The following is a 14,946-nucleotide window of genomic DNA, read 5'->3' on the forward strand; positions in this document are numbered from 1 at the left end:
CTTCAGTTCATCTGCAAATTTGACACCATCAGCTCAGGATTAAACAAAGACTGTGAATGGCTTGCCAACTACAGAACCAGTTTCTCCTCCCTTGGTTTTCACACCTCAACTGCTAGAAGAGGGCCTCATCCTCCCTGACTGAACTAACCTCATTATCTCTAGCTTGCTTGCATATATATACCTGCTCCTGGAAATTTCCTCTACATGCATCTGATGAAGTGGGTAGTCACCCACGAAAGCTCATGCTCAAAATGTCTGTTAGTCTATAAGGTGCCACAGGATTCTTTGCTGCTTGCACAGATCCAGACTAACACAGCTATCCCTCTGATACTTCATAATCACTACTGTACCACACAGTTAAAATTGTACACAAAATAGTCACTTAGCTCAAACACTTTACAAAACCTAAACTTGATTATAAACACACAGGTTTTAATTATAGGATAACCAGTTTACTGTAAACAATGAGAAGTTGATTGCAAAACCTAGAGAGTTTTACATATTTCAAGCACTATTCTTGGCTTCTATCATCATCGTAAGGTTGCACAGAAAATTCAGACACCCTAGTGTTGCCCAACCAGTAACTTTCAATCACTGATGGAATACTGCATACAGTGTATTTTAGTTCTGCTATTAAAGTTAGTTGGCCGAAAATGAGCTAAGAACACTTAATTTATTCAGCACTTCAGGTTGATTACAAGTGAAACAATTCAAGTTAAACAAAAACACAGGCATTTTAAAACCTACCATTAACTAAAAACTGGAAAAACAAAATTTATTGTCTTCCTTTACCTGCTTTACAATCTTCATTTTTTTGGTCAGCCTGCAGCTTAGCCAACTGCCTATATAAAGAAGGGAAATATCAGAGTTATTGCACCTGCTTAATCTATTTGGGCATCAAGTTCTAGATTTGACTAGTTTAAAACACAGACTTATGCAGACAAAAGATCTATTATTTTTATAGGGCCCAAAGACCACAAAGAGGGTCTGGCACATACATAGGTCTGGGAGAGCATTTGTAATTTCAGACTTAGAAAGAGATCATTGATTTGCCCCACTGAAGTTTTAAAGTTTGAAAAAACAAGTCAAAGAAGGACTGATATGTGAAGCATTCTTCTATAACTCTGGAGTTTTTCTTGGCTTGACTATGGTAGGTAAGGCAGAGGTAGTATATCCTCCTTATAGAAGCAACAGTAGTTACAGAAAAAAAAGTTATTCAATTGTAAGGTTATTTTTTAAGTGAAGTGAACATTAAAATTCACTTGGTCATGGTACATTCATCTTTTCTATTCCTTTTTAGTTTAAACTGTAGAAGTTTAATAAAGCACGGTTCAATCCTTATATTGCTCCCTTCTCTGCTCAAATGAAGCATAAACTGATCAGAAAGTAGATGGAAGAACCAGTTAGGCAGGAATGCATAAACCAAGTCAACTTGCTGTCAGTGAATGGGGAAGTTTATTCTCAGCCACCGACAAGGACACAAAATGTGACTCTGCTGAGAAGACAAAAAACTTCATCACGAAGTATTTTTCCCCAGGAAGTTAAACATTTGACTGTTGGGGGCAGGGGAAAAAAAAAAAAGGTCTCCCACCTTAAAATTCAAGAGACACTATCAGCTTATATACCACTCTTACATCTGAAAAATTAAGCTACCATTGTTTCAAATTACAGTTAATATTACCATAAGATGACGATTTGAAAAGAGTGTCTTTATTTTCTTTTACTATGTGTAGGATAACATTGTGTATAATTAGTTCCACCTTCCCCTGTTTGCGGAGATTCTTAAACACAGCAACGGAAGACATTTCCTCCATCTCCCACCACTCTACCCTTCCCCAAAAAAGAAGAAATGCCTGTTCGTAAAAAGAGCAAAAATTAGGAAGACAATCTAGGAACTGATGGAATATTTAAAATTACTTTTACTCCTCCCTTGCTTTAACTGACTAGATTTCAATTTAACAGTGATTATTAAGAGACACTGAAAGAGAGCAGTTACCTTGTAAAGTGTCTTCCATTAACATTCTCACTTAACGTTTCCATACTTTTGTCAAAGCTAGAATCCGAAGAGTGCAGGTTACTTCTTCTTATTGATCTTAAGGAATGTTGAGTGAAACAGTCAGCTTTGTCAGAAGAAAATTCCTAAGACGACGAAGAAAAAGAAAATGTTCTAGTTAAAGCATGTACATTTAGTAAAATGGGAAAATTACTTCTTTCCTGCAAAATTTTCATTCTAGGACCCTCCAAGTCAGAGAGTATTCACAGTGGAGTATTCTACATCACCATGATCTTTACTCAGAGCCTGAGTTTAAGACTGCTTCTCAGGAAGAACCCTCTAGAATGGCAGTATTTTTCCATTTTGGAAGCTAAGAGTATGTCACCGCTATAGCAGCACAGCTATGCTGTGGTGGCACTAGGGCGTAAATTCTTCTTATATTGCCAGAAGGGATTAACTCCACTGATGGAAAAAAATCCACATATCAAAGGCCTGGTCTACACTACGTGTTTATACCGATTTTAGCAGCATTAGATCGATTTAATGCTGCACCCGTCCACACTACGAGGCCCTTTATATCGATATAAAGGGCTCTTCAAACCAGTTTCTGTACTCCTCCCTGATGAGAGGAGTAGTGCTGAAATCGGTATTACCATATCAGATTAGGGTTAGTGTGGCCGCAAATTAACGGTATTGGCCTCCAGGCAATATCCCACAGTGGCCCAGTGTGAAGTCGGGACAGGATCTGAACTCAGAGCGTGCCAGGTAGACAGGAAAACCCCCACGAAGTTTGAATTCATTTCTGTTGCCCAAGTGGAGCTCTGATCAGCACGGTAGCGACAGTCCAATCCAAGAGCTCCAAACAAAAGATGGATGTATGGAGAATACTGACGATCGAGCTGTATGGGGAGGAATTGTTTATCAGAGTCGTCAGAAGACGAATGCCATAAGCATTTGAAAAAAAATCTCCAGACCGGGCCAAGCAGGGACTCAGCATAGACGGTCGAATATGATGCTAGCCGCATCGTCTCATCAAGCTCCGTGAGTGCCCTGGTGGCCTCAGGGTGAGTCGCTCCCGGGGTGCTAGGTAAAATAGGATGACGCGGTCATTTCCCAATAGATGGAAGAATGCTGAACCTTCTTCATCAATGCAAACTGGGGGCTGAGCTCCAGCAGCCCATCCGTTATGCTAAGAAAAGATTCGTTACTGCTGGCTATCATAGCAGGGGATGCTGGGCTCGCGCCCACACTGTTAATGTCCGCCGGACTATCATAGCAGCTGGAAGGCGGCCTCCGCCTCATTTTATCTACAACAGCCAGGTTTTTATTCGATTTTAATACTTCATCACACAAAGGGGGGGGGGGGGAATGCACGGTACCCAGGAGGGTGGGAGTAGGGAAGCACGGGTGGGGTTGTTGCAGGACACCCCCTAGAAGGCATCAGCTCATCAGTTGTGGGATCCTGACACGTCGAGCAGCTGTGCTCCTGTACCTAGCAACACGTGCCCCAAAAATTAAAAAAAAATTGTCCTAAGGGGGAGGACGACTATTTAGATAAAGCTGAAAGGAGAGGAAGACGCCCCTGGTCATTCCCAGTTGTGTCTTGCCCCCAGGCGACCTGGTCAGGAGCACCATGGACAGCGCAGACGTACAGAAGACTGAATTTTGCTATCTTGCAAGATAAATGAATCGCGCGGTTGACTGCAGTAACCACCTCTGGCCGGCATCCAGTACAACGACGGTGACAGTGCAAAAGGCAACAGGCTCCATGGGTGCAGGCTATGTCAGGGCAATTCCAGGGAAAAATGGCGCGAAATGATGAGGCTGGTTGCTTTTCCATGGGGAGGAATGAGTGACAACATTCCAATCACCCACGAACTATTTTGCAACCACATGCATGGGATCTCACTCCAGATTTTCCAATGGGTGGGGGAGATGCGGAACGATGGATGCTACGCACAGTTCAACGCTCCAGAAATCGATGCTAGCCTCAGTACATGGACGCACACCACCGAATTAATGTGCTCAGTGTGGCCGCGTGCACTCGACTTTATACAATCTGTTTTACAAAACCGGTTTATGTAAAATCGGAATAATCCCGTAGTGTAGACATTACCTAGCTACTGCTTCTTCGGGTAAGAGAAGAATTCTTCCATTGACCTAGCTGCATCTCCACTGGGGGTTAGATCAACCTAACTACCGCTTTTCACAGCCCAGAGCAACATAGGCAGGTCAATCTAATTTTTAAATGTAGACCAGGCCTCAGTACTATTCAATTCAAATCATCTGCAGCAGAGCCTTGACTTGAAATTTAGAGATTTCCTGGAGGAACACCTTCCTTTTCAAAATACTTAAGAAACCCTAGACATAAAGCAATCCTCCGAGGGTCAGACTGTTGGACATGGAGGGTCCTAGAATGAAAATTCACAGGCAAGACACAGAATTTTCCCTCTCAATCTCCTCCTTGGCATACAGTCTTCACTACGGGATGTAGAATGCAGTAGGTAATCCCAAGGGAGAATTCAATTTACCCATGCAGTAAGGGTTAATGGAACACGCTGTTTTGTAACAGCCTTCTACAAAACACTGCATCTACAGGGACAAGGATTTCTCATGTTACGGAAGGGTAGATGGAGGTCTCTGTGGTAGCCTTCCAGGCCTCCTCATTAGAGTGTGATCTCTGCTCAGAAAACTGTTGCTCTTTTCAGAATGCATAATAATGTGAAGTTGTACCTGAGATACTGAATAAATAGGCATATTTAACTTATGCACTTCTTTCTGAGGATGTTTGGATTCAGTCAGAAGGGCAATAATACCATTTCATATTATGACACTGTGGACACCTTGGTGATGGAGGCCTGGTTAGTTCACAGAACTACCATCTTTGACAGAAAATTTGATGGAAGTTTCATTGAGAGCATACCAAGGTCTGAAATCCCAGTTGGATCAGGAGATGGTGAGCAGGCAACTTATTTTCAGTCAGAAAGAGACCTGCCACCTACATGGTTTAATTGGGACTCACAAGCCACAGATCAAGATCATGATAGGAATAGGCATATTGCCAGAGGACTGAGAAGAGTGGTGGTCTTCAAGAATGTGTTATGTGATGGTGATGAGGCATTGGTTTCTTATAATGCAATATGCCTTGCAGACTTGCCCTTCTAAGAAATGTTGACCCTGAGCCCCAGGGTCAGGCCACCTTATTATAGAAACCAAACATAGAATATCCTTTGCTTCTGCTGATTGGTGGCCCTTGTAACGCGAACATCTAAACCTCAGAAGATTCACAACGTCTGAGATGCTAGGAGGGCTTTTTATCACTTTCTTAGAACAAACAACTACTGCTCCTTCCTCTGAGCTTCCCAGTTGATGAGTTAGTGGATACTATTCAGGATAGGTCCCTGTTACACTCTGTTGTGTGTGCATGGGTTTGCTGGGAGTTTGAGCAGTAGTTCCAGTTACACCTAGTTCAGGTCTGAGACCCCAGACCCAAGAAGATGATTATTAGGGAGCAGGCCACAGTGAATATAATCTCCTTAACCATCTTTACTCTGAGTGACTAAGGGGGGAAATGAATAAAGGCAGTCACAGAGTGACTAGCACTTAAGGGTGAGCTAGGGCTAAGTGCATCTGTGCCTTATTAGTACACCCCAGTTTTGTTAACTGATTGGGCCTAGGAGGAGGGCATCTGAGTCTTATAATAATGAGATGAGTGCCTTCTAGGAAAGGGAAATGAACTCTTGCTGTGAGGAATGAAACAGGAAGAGAAATAAGCATAGCTGGGAGCTCAACAGCAGCTGGAGAGTACTCCTAAATTCAATCAGGACCAGTTCAGGGCTGACTCAGCAAAAGCTGAGCTCTAGAAGGAGACTCTGTGGAGCAGTCTGGAATTGGGCAAGACTACATGAGGAGAAGGGTGCTGCGAAGTCCCTACACCTCAAGAATGAAGAGGGTTGGGAAATAGCCAAGGAGGCTGGAGTTTATGTCCAGTTGCTTAAGGAAGGCTGCACCAAAATGGAGCAAACTGCTCGCTTAAGGAGGGGCCTGCAGCTGTAAGAGACTATGGCCCAGGAGTAGAGTCCTGGGAATCTTCCCACCCTTCTACAGGAAAGAAGGTTGAGGAAATAGCGGAGAAGACTGGAGTTCATATTCAGCACTGAACAACTTGCAGTTCTTCTCAGAGGTAGTCTTATCTGCCTAGAGAGGGCGAGACTGTGAAAGACTGAGTTTGCCACCAGCGACCTGTAGGAGATGCTGCAGTGCAGGTCTCTACTCCTTGACTGAGGCTTTTTTGCCAACTTCATGAGATAAAATCACCCTCTGATTTTGGGTCTCTCTCTCTCTCTCATGTAGTACCTCTTGATTTTTTCCCCCCCCAAGCTGGACTTAAATGCCTATAGGTTGATTAACAGGCTTTCAAACTGGTCTGTGATCCAACAAGAGGCTAAACAATCTAGACTGCATTCCCCTGGTTCTAAGTGCATCTCGCTGAGCCAGCTGGCCTGGATTTCCTTTCTTGGTGTAGAACTCTGAGAAATAGAGCATCCACTTCTTGATCGAACAAGGCTGCTTCTCTTCAGGAAGATGGTATACATACATCCATACCACGTTCCTGAAGAGTCATTTGCTGAAAGTGGAGGGGTGAACTTGACAGTCCATAGTACAAGACAGATTATACTCCATTTCTACTTCTTGAGCTACATGTCCCACATTATAATGGAATCCAGGTATGTTCCCCATGCACAAGGTCTTCTATCTGGACCCAACATCACGTAGCTGTTAAATAATTAAGAATTCACCAAAGATGCTAGTACTGGACCTCTGATGAAGTTCTTCATATACTGATTTGTTGTAATTACAGGCTAGATACAAAGCTAGAATTGTGCTGAGAATCCACACAAGGATAGCCTGGAGTTGAATCTGAGCCTTTTATTTTAGGAGGGCGTGCTAACGTTTAGCAAATCAGATCCTATCTTCTGTCTCTCTCTTCAATTAAAGATGGTCTTGGCCAATAACTTAGCTGCTAGAATTTTGTGAGGGCTGTAACTGGCCCTTCCACTTGTTCACTCAAAGCCATGATTCAGGCAGCTTTTAGCAATGGCTGCTGTGCCCTGTAATCCAGACGAAGACAGACACATTTCCTTTTCACTTATGGCACTCCTCAGGGACATGTATTTGGAAGTTTTAAATGCACAGCAAATTAGAGTCTGGTGAAATATTGGTCTTGGAAAAGTAGGTTAGGGAAATCTAGTTTAAAAGAAGATTTTATGGGCTGCAGGTCTCAGATTACAGGCCCCTTGCTGGGGCTGAAGCCCTAGGGCTTTGGCCCCCTATGCAGTGAGGCAGGGCTTGGGCAGGCTCAGGCTTCAGTTCCCCCAAGGGGGTCATGTAGTAATTTTTGTTCTCAGAAGGTGTCGCAGTGCAATGAAGTTTGAGAACCCCTAATCTGTTCAAAGCTCCAGTTTTAGAGATTTCCCCTGGTCTTCAGAACTGTCCCCTCAAACTTCTTAGTAGTGTGGCTCACTACAACCAAGTTCCACCCCCCCACTAAAGCAGGACACTAGATTCAAGATACTAGAGTTTGGATGGTTTTGAGACTCAGCAGGAGTCACCTGACAAACTAACTAAAAGTTATAAAAAGATCAGTTCTCTGTTTACATCCAGTACAAGAGGAGAAACATGCTCGAGGATTCAAGTTCAGGATAAGGGACTCAAACTAATTCTCAAAGAATGTTCAAGAGTGGTGAAGATACTGAGGTAGAAATTGCATATAGAATTTTCTTATTTTACATAGATCTGTATTCCTCTTGTGCTGTCTAAAGTAAAGAGTGATTGTTTTTGGAAATCCTTCTAGAAAAGCTTGTGTCTATTTGCTTCAACTTTCATGCGTCTCTATAGAGGTAAACTAGAAGCCAGAGTATCCACAAGAATGGAGCTCTGGAAAAGGGTGTGCTAAAGTGCTGAGGTGATATTGGAGAAGGGGAGATCAGTACTGGTTCTTAGGGCCAAAGGAAGCTGGATCAGCAGCTCCCACTCCTAGGGAAGGATTAGAAGTATCAGGGGGTAGCTGTATCAGTCTGTAACCACAAAAATAAGGAGTCTGGTGGCACCTTAAAGACTTACATTTATTTAGGCATAAGCTTTCATGGGTAAAAAGCCATGAAAGCTTATGCCCAAATAAATGTATTAGTCTTTAAGGAGCCACCAGACTTCTTGTTAGAGTGGGGATTGACTGCACAAAATGAGAAATGAACCAGAACCACTGGAGACAAATGAGTTATTAGTAAGGCTGCGAGTATGTCACGGATTCCGTGACTTCTGCATCAGCTGGCGCAGGGGGCAACTCAGACAGCCCTGCATCAGTTGCCCCAGCCCCCGCTTCTCCCCGCCAGCAGCAGCAGAGTTAGGGTGTGGAAGGGGGCAGGGCTTGAGGTATGGGATAGGGTGAGGCAGGCTCTGGGCGGAGCTTACCTAGGGGACTCTCCTGAAGTGGCAACATCCCCTTACTCAGCTTCTAGGCAGAAGTGTGGCCAGGTAGCTCTGCGCACTGCCTCTGCCCACAGCACTGGCTTCATGGCTCCCATTAGCTGGGAACCAACAGCATGGACATTGCCTATGTAATGGCTGGGAGCAGGAATTTCTTCCTCCTGGTTGTTCTGGGGGACCTGGCCTTCCCCTGAGATTCAGGAGGTCCAAGTGAAGCTTTCCTGCTTGCTCTGCAAACTAAGAGAATAAGGATCCCATGCATGTGAAGGAGGTCCTGAAGAAAAACAAAAAAACATTCCCCCCTCCTGACACCTTACCTCAAGTTTCATGCCACTGATGACGGTCTGGTCTCAGTGAACACAGCTTTCATGCAACTTGCTCAACTATCTCAGCAACTATCTTGCTCCCATGCTGAGTTTTGCTGGAGCCTGCTCAACTATGCCTGCATGGACCTTGGCTGTATGCCATCTGGGAACTGAGTTCCTGGGGCTGCTGTCTATGACTGCCATTTCTAAGGGGAGGAGAGTTTCTGTCTTTCTAATCCACCTCAGAAAGGGGAGGGGAGCAGGGGAAGAGTTGATGTTTTGAGGGAAAAAAGCCTTGAAGCCATTGAAGAAACTGACAGTTTGTTAAAAGTCCTGCAAAAGCTCAGCTAAAGGGAGACCTGAAATCTCATGTGTGCTGCTTGGAGGCAGAGAATTCTGGAGAATTCCTCCCAAAGGACAGTACAACGCCCAGGCTCAGAGCAAAGATCTATTCTGCCTCCAGCTGCTATGGAGACAGGGAACGCCCCACTGAGAAATTAGTTTTCAAAAAAGACACTCATCCACAGAGGCCTAACATTTCTAAAACTAAAGTTCTATCATACAAGTTAGAATTTCATTCTGTTGTGATGTTTTGCTAACTGGTAGTGATCCTGGAATTTAGTCAGGCACTTCAAATCCCTTTAAACTTCAAGCTCCCAAATGTTTCTTCTGGACTGATCTCATACTTACTCTGTTGGGGAAAGTTTAAATTTTTGTTCTGCTTTTAAATTATGCAAATATGAAGCTTTACAACTGTTCTGCAACTAACTGAACAACCCTTTGTTTTGCACTTCAGAAGTGACATGACATTCTGGTATACATGTACACACACCTTAAGTCGGAAAGGTATTTAGTTGTAAAGTAGTTTTGGACATTTGAATTTCACATACTAGTTATTTTCCTTCCCAGTTGAAGCATGTACTAGTGAGACACCTAATGTTCTCACTGCAGATAAGCAACATTTAAGGAATTCTAGAGGAATTTACAGGGGGACAGATCTGGGTCTAACATTTTGACCCAGTTTAACTTTCTGACCAAATGACTTTCTATGTTTCAAACAGCTATATTCTGAATAACCAATAAAGAGCTTAGATCTTTTATTTAGGATAAACCACGCTTACACATCATTCCCCACAATAATCCCCTAACTTTTCAATTTGTTACCTATGAAGGGGTCTCTCAATAATCAACTCAGAACATTCTACTGCAGCAGATGTAAAAGCCCATCACAGGCTGATATGGGAGTGAGAAACTGCAATTTAAGCAAGGAGTTACTGTACTTCATGTTGTAGTTATGTTCCTGAAAAATGCAACTTTATGTGAAACTAAGTTAAGCGAATCCAATTTCCCTATAAGAATTTATGTAAATAGGAGGAGTTAAGTTCCAGGGAATTATTTTTTGCCAGACAAGACTATACATACACACAGGATAAGTTTTAAACAAACAATTTCATACTGTACACAGCAATGATATTTGTGAAGTTTGGTTGAGGTTGTGCAGTCAGTTTCTGTCTCACACACACGACACACCTGGCACTTTAGAAAGTGGAGAGAGTGGTGTACTCCAATGGGACAGCATGGGTTCATCCTCAAGTTCAGTTTCTGCGGGGAATCTTTGCAGCCATTGCCATGCGTCTATTGTGTCTTCTCCCTCCATTCCTGCTGCCTTGTAGAATGTGAGGCTACATTAATAATGTATTAACCCCTGAGGGTTCAGCCCAGTGTTAGTTCATCATTTAGCTGCAAGGCATTCCCAGGGAAACATCCCACCCTCTGACTCCACAATCTCAACCAAGCTTCACAATCATCCTTGCTGTGTATAGGATGAAATTGTGTGTTTTAAAACATATACACATGCACACAATAAGTCTTGTCTGGCAAAAAAGAATTCGCTGGAACCTAACCCCGCCTATTTACATAAATTTGAATAGGGAAATTGGATTCGCTTAACATCATTTTGCATAAAGTAGCACTTTTTAGGAATATAACCACCACGTTAAGCGAGAAATTACTGTACTCTGTGTATACTCTGTCAATTGCTTTTAATAAGCCAGGATGAACATGGCCGGCTCTGGGATGAGAGACATACCAGGGGAGATTGGGGGCAGGGGGGAGAACCCTAGTGTGTGGCAGATGGAAATATTTTATAGTTTGTGTTCAGAGGAGGCAGGATATGCCTGTGTATGTCTCAGCTGGAACTGACAAGGATTTACCCTCCCTAGTTTTCAGAAGTTTTCTTTTAGATAAAAGGCTCAGGTCTTTTCTTAGTAGTTCCCTCCTGAGCAGGAAATCCTTCCTCTCTCCCCCATATGGCCATGAATTAAATTCAGATGGTCTCAGCAAACTGGTACTTTTCAGGATGCTACAACTTTGTGCTCCAGCAGCTTCAGGCCTTGTGTAAAGACAGGATTTGCCCTCACTGATTTATGCAAGACGTTAACTCTGAAGGCTAACAAGGACAGTTAACAACAAAATGTAAAAAAGCTTTTCATTGCTGACTACATGTTAATCTGCACAACCCACCACAGTAACATCTCATTGCAGTGGCCTTGTTTTCACTGCTAAAAGGTAAGTTTTCATCTGGGGTGACGGACTCATGAATTATCCTTCAGTTAAAAAACAAACAAACAAACAAACAAAACCACACAACACACACACACAGTGGAGACAAGCAGATAAACTAAGCAGGGCCAACCACAGCAGGAGGATAGTGATGATCTCACCAAGTTTAGGTCAGAATGAGTCTGAAGTGCTTTCTTTCTACTGTGGAGCCAATGATGTCACACACACACACACTCACTCACACTTAAAACCCTAAAGACAAGGCCAAGGCTCTGACCCTCAAACAGTAGGTGAGCAGGAGGCTCCAGAGCCAGCACGTGGGGAGTGAACACAGCTTCGCGGATAATCCGGTTACCTAAAGCCAGAGCAGAGCCGATCCCAGCAAAGGGGAGCCAAGCCGGAAGTATCTCACTACAGGCTCCCGCTGTGGAGAGTCCCCGCCACGCTACGGGGATGGGCTCGGTTTTCTGGGCGGAGTTTAGAACACCATCCCTCCCCCAATTCCCCGGAGATGGGGGTGACCAGGAGAGCTCGCCCCCTCCCCCACACAGTCAGTGGGGACGGTCACCGCCGAGGCCAGTGCGGCGGCGGGCTCGGAGGGGGAAGAGGATGTCCGCGCTCTTCAGGCGGGCCTGGGGGAACGTATCAGCATAGCTGTCCGCAGCAAGGCTGCCCCGCTACTCACGCTGCCCGTGGCCTCCGGCGCTCTCCCGGCTCCTCTGCTGCACTTGCTGCCGGAGGCGGCTGCGGCCGAGCGGGTGCCCATCCTGCGGCTCCGGAGCACCGGGGAGTTCAGGGACAGGAACTCGGAGCTCGCGTCCATCAGGTTGTAGATGGACCCTTGGCCGCCTCCGGCCGCGGCGGCCGGGACAGGGCGGCCGCGTCCACTGCCCGTGTTGCTCCGTAGCATCACCATGGCCGGACCTGTTCCGGCTGAAGAGGGGGGCGGCGGCTTCTCTCCGAATTCTGGCGCCACAAACCGCGGGCTGTCGCTTCACCGCCTTTCCGTCGTATCTCTCCGCCTCCACCCCTCATTAGAGCCGTAGTGCGACTACTGAGAAAGCGCAGGTCGTGTGATACCTGCTGTTCCTGTTACACTCACTCACCCACACACCCTGCGGGCGGCCACACAGAGGAGACGTTCCGCCTCCTTCTTCCCTGGGACTCTCTTTTCCCGTGTCGGTTAGTCCCGGACAGGGTGCGGAGAGACACCTACCGGTACTGAGTCCTGTTGGAATTTTTGGCGCGAGCAAAGTTGGGGGAAGTGTTTTGCCCGGCTCTGATTGGCTAAGAGAAACGCGCTCAGCCCGCCTGCTCCATTGCTTCCCGCGGAAAGAGGATTCAAATGCCAGGCCCTTAAAGAGACACGGCTGGAGAGCTCACACAGCTGTTCCTCGCCGAGCCTGATCCCCGCCAGGCAGGTGCAGGTGTTGCAGGGGCCTGCTGTAGAGGCCAGGGCTCTAATTCAGCAGGTCCTTGTCACTATCATTACCCCCCGTCAGTGCCCAGGCACGGGACATTCAGGGACAGGCACTCACACTCTGCAAGGCACAGTCAGGCACACAAGGAGATGTGCACACACGTTGCAGCTGGACTAGGCACAGGATAGAGGGAGCTTTCTCCGAGCAGCTGCTGTCTCCATTTGCTGATATACTTAAAAAGACAGCATACTTAGAGTGAGAGCCGTGGAGGTAAAGGGACAATGCCCACCTCTCTCTCAGAGGTTCATCAAGTTTCCATAGGGAATGTTTGCAGCCACTGCCATGCATCTATTTTGTGCATATTGTGTCTCCTCCCTGCATTTGTGCTGCCTTGTACAGTGGGAGGTTATATTAACGTGTTAACCCTTGAAGGTTCAGCCCACTGAGAGTTCATCATTTAGCTACAAGGCATTCCCAGGGAAATATCCCACCCTCTAACTCCACAACCTCAACCAAATCTCACAATCACCATTGCTGTATACACGATTACATTGCTTGTTTAAAACTTGTACTGTGTATATAATGTCTTTTGTCTGGCAAAAATTTCCCTAGAAACTAACCTCCATCCCCCTTTACATTAATTCCTATGGGGAAATTGGATTTGCTTAAAGTAGCATTTTTCAGAAATATAACTACAACATTAGGGTAAGTAACTCCTCGCTTATCTGTAAATTCATATTTTAGAAATATTGCTCTTTGGCTCTTGTGGGCCCAGCTAAGATGGGGACATAACACTTGTAGCCAGCATATTCCATCACAAAAAAGAGTGCAACAACATTTTCATTCCAAAACAGACAGTTTAAGCAAAACAGGTTAATTTTTAATCAAAGTCCCTCCCCTGCTTTGCTTCCATCCTCCTGAACAATAAGCCAAACTCAAGTTTCAAATATTAAGATTTCATTCTCTCAAAAAAGTTTAGCACATTTCAGTTAAAAGTGCATTGTCAGCTACAAAGCTCATATCTACACACTGCAAATGCTGATGTGTTCTCATCCACAAAAAATTGAGAACTTACTGTAGTTTTGACATGACAACAACATTTTGCTTAAGTATCATGGCCTGGAAATAAATTAAGCATTTTTTGTGATGGTAGGGAAAAAATACAAGCAAACAAAAGAGAAACTTTCCACACAGTCCTTCCTACAGGTAGCCCTACCCCCATCACCAAACTATGGGGCAAGACATAATAGCTACTAGAGAACTGCATAGCAATGAATATAGCTTTTTAAAATAAAAAAATAGTCTTTTACATTATTAAACCTTATGACTGTGTAAAACGAAATAAACTTGTGTGTATTTTATGGCCCATGAGATGAAAGGCCCTTGTGCAGCCATTAAAAGCTTGCTTAACCTGGCAAAGCTGCCAGTTTTCAGGGCTTAGAACTAGCTCAAGAACCTCTTCCACTAATTTAACAAAAAGGCAACCAGAAATAAAGGTATTGTATTTAACTTCAAATATCTATTTGGCCATGTACAATTAAGATGTAGAACACTTCTCTGGGGATGTTTTCCCATGCACCCTGTGAACAGGCTTCCTTTTCATCCTCAACATCTTAGCCCACAAAAGCACATGCTCAAATAAATTTGTTAGTCTAAGGTGCCACAAGTACTCCTCATTCTTTCTTCTTCTTCCTTGTGGCTCAGGGCCAGTCTCTCCCTCACTAACAGCTCCCGATTCCATTCCTCTGCCCTTCTTGATCAGTGCCAGCCCACCCTACCCTCTTGCTAAGGCTCAACCTCTGCACTGGTCTCTCCCTCACCTCTATTCTAAGCTCAGGATCTCTCCTGGTCTCATCTCTTTCCCCACTCAAGCCCTCTCGTTCCTCCCCTTGTTTTAGCTCAGGATCCTCCCACAGTCCGAGTGGGCTTAAGCGTCCCCTGTGGCCCACCTTGGCTCAAACTATGCCCTCTTTCTGGTTTGGATTAAAAAATTCCCTTCCCCATTCTTCGGGCTCAATCTGCTCCCCTCTCTCGTGCTTTTGATGCAGCATGCTGAAGCTTAACAGAGCAACAGCAATTATCTCGCTTTGTGTCCAACTTAAAATGCCTCCCGCCTGCCTGAGTTCCTAGCAGTCATGCGATAACTGCCGGATTTCCTGGGGGAAGAAATTGCTCGTAA

The 14,946-nt window shown here is 44.8% G+C and overlaps 1 protein-coding gene across 1 annotated transcript in view; it reads right to left on the reverse strand.

Annotated features, from left to right (window-relative positions):
• Positions 1-12,610, reverse strand: part of ATAD2 (ATPase family AAA domain containing 2) — a 94,041-nt gene extending 81,431 nt beyond the window's left edge. Inside the window, 3 exon segments of the mRNA XM_032803507.2 lie at positions 793-842; positions 1,997-2,139; positions 12,032-12,610. Of these exon segments, the coding sequence (XP_032659398.1) occupies positions 793-842; positions 1,997-2,139; positions 12,032-12,262 (424 nt within the window). The 5' untranslated portion in view covers positions 12,263-12,610.
• Between the last annotated feature and the right edge of the window lie 2,336 nt (positions 12,611-14,946).

Source organism: Chelonoidis abingdonii, chromosome 2 (assembly GCF_003597395.2).
Source record: "Chelonoidis abingdonii isolate Lonesome George chromosome 2, CheloAbing_2.0, whole genome shotgun sequence".
Taxonomy (NCBI): domain Eukaryota; kingdom Metazoa; phylum Chordata; order Testudines; family Testudinidae; genus Chelonoidis; species Chelonoidis abingdonii.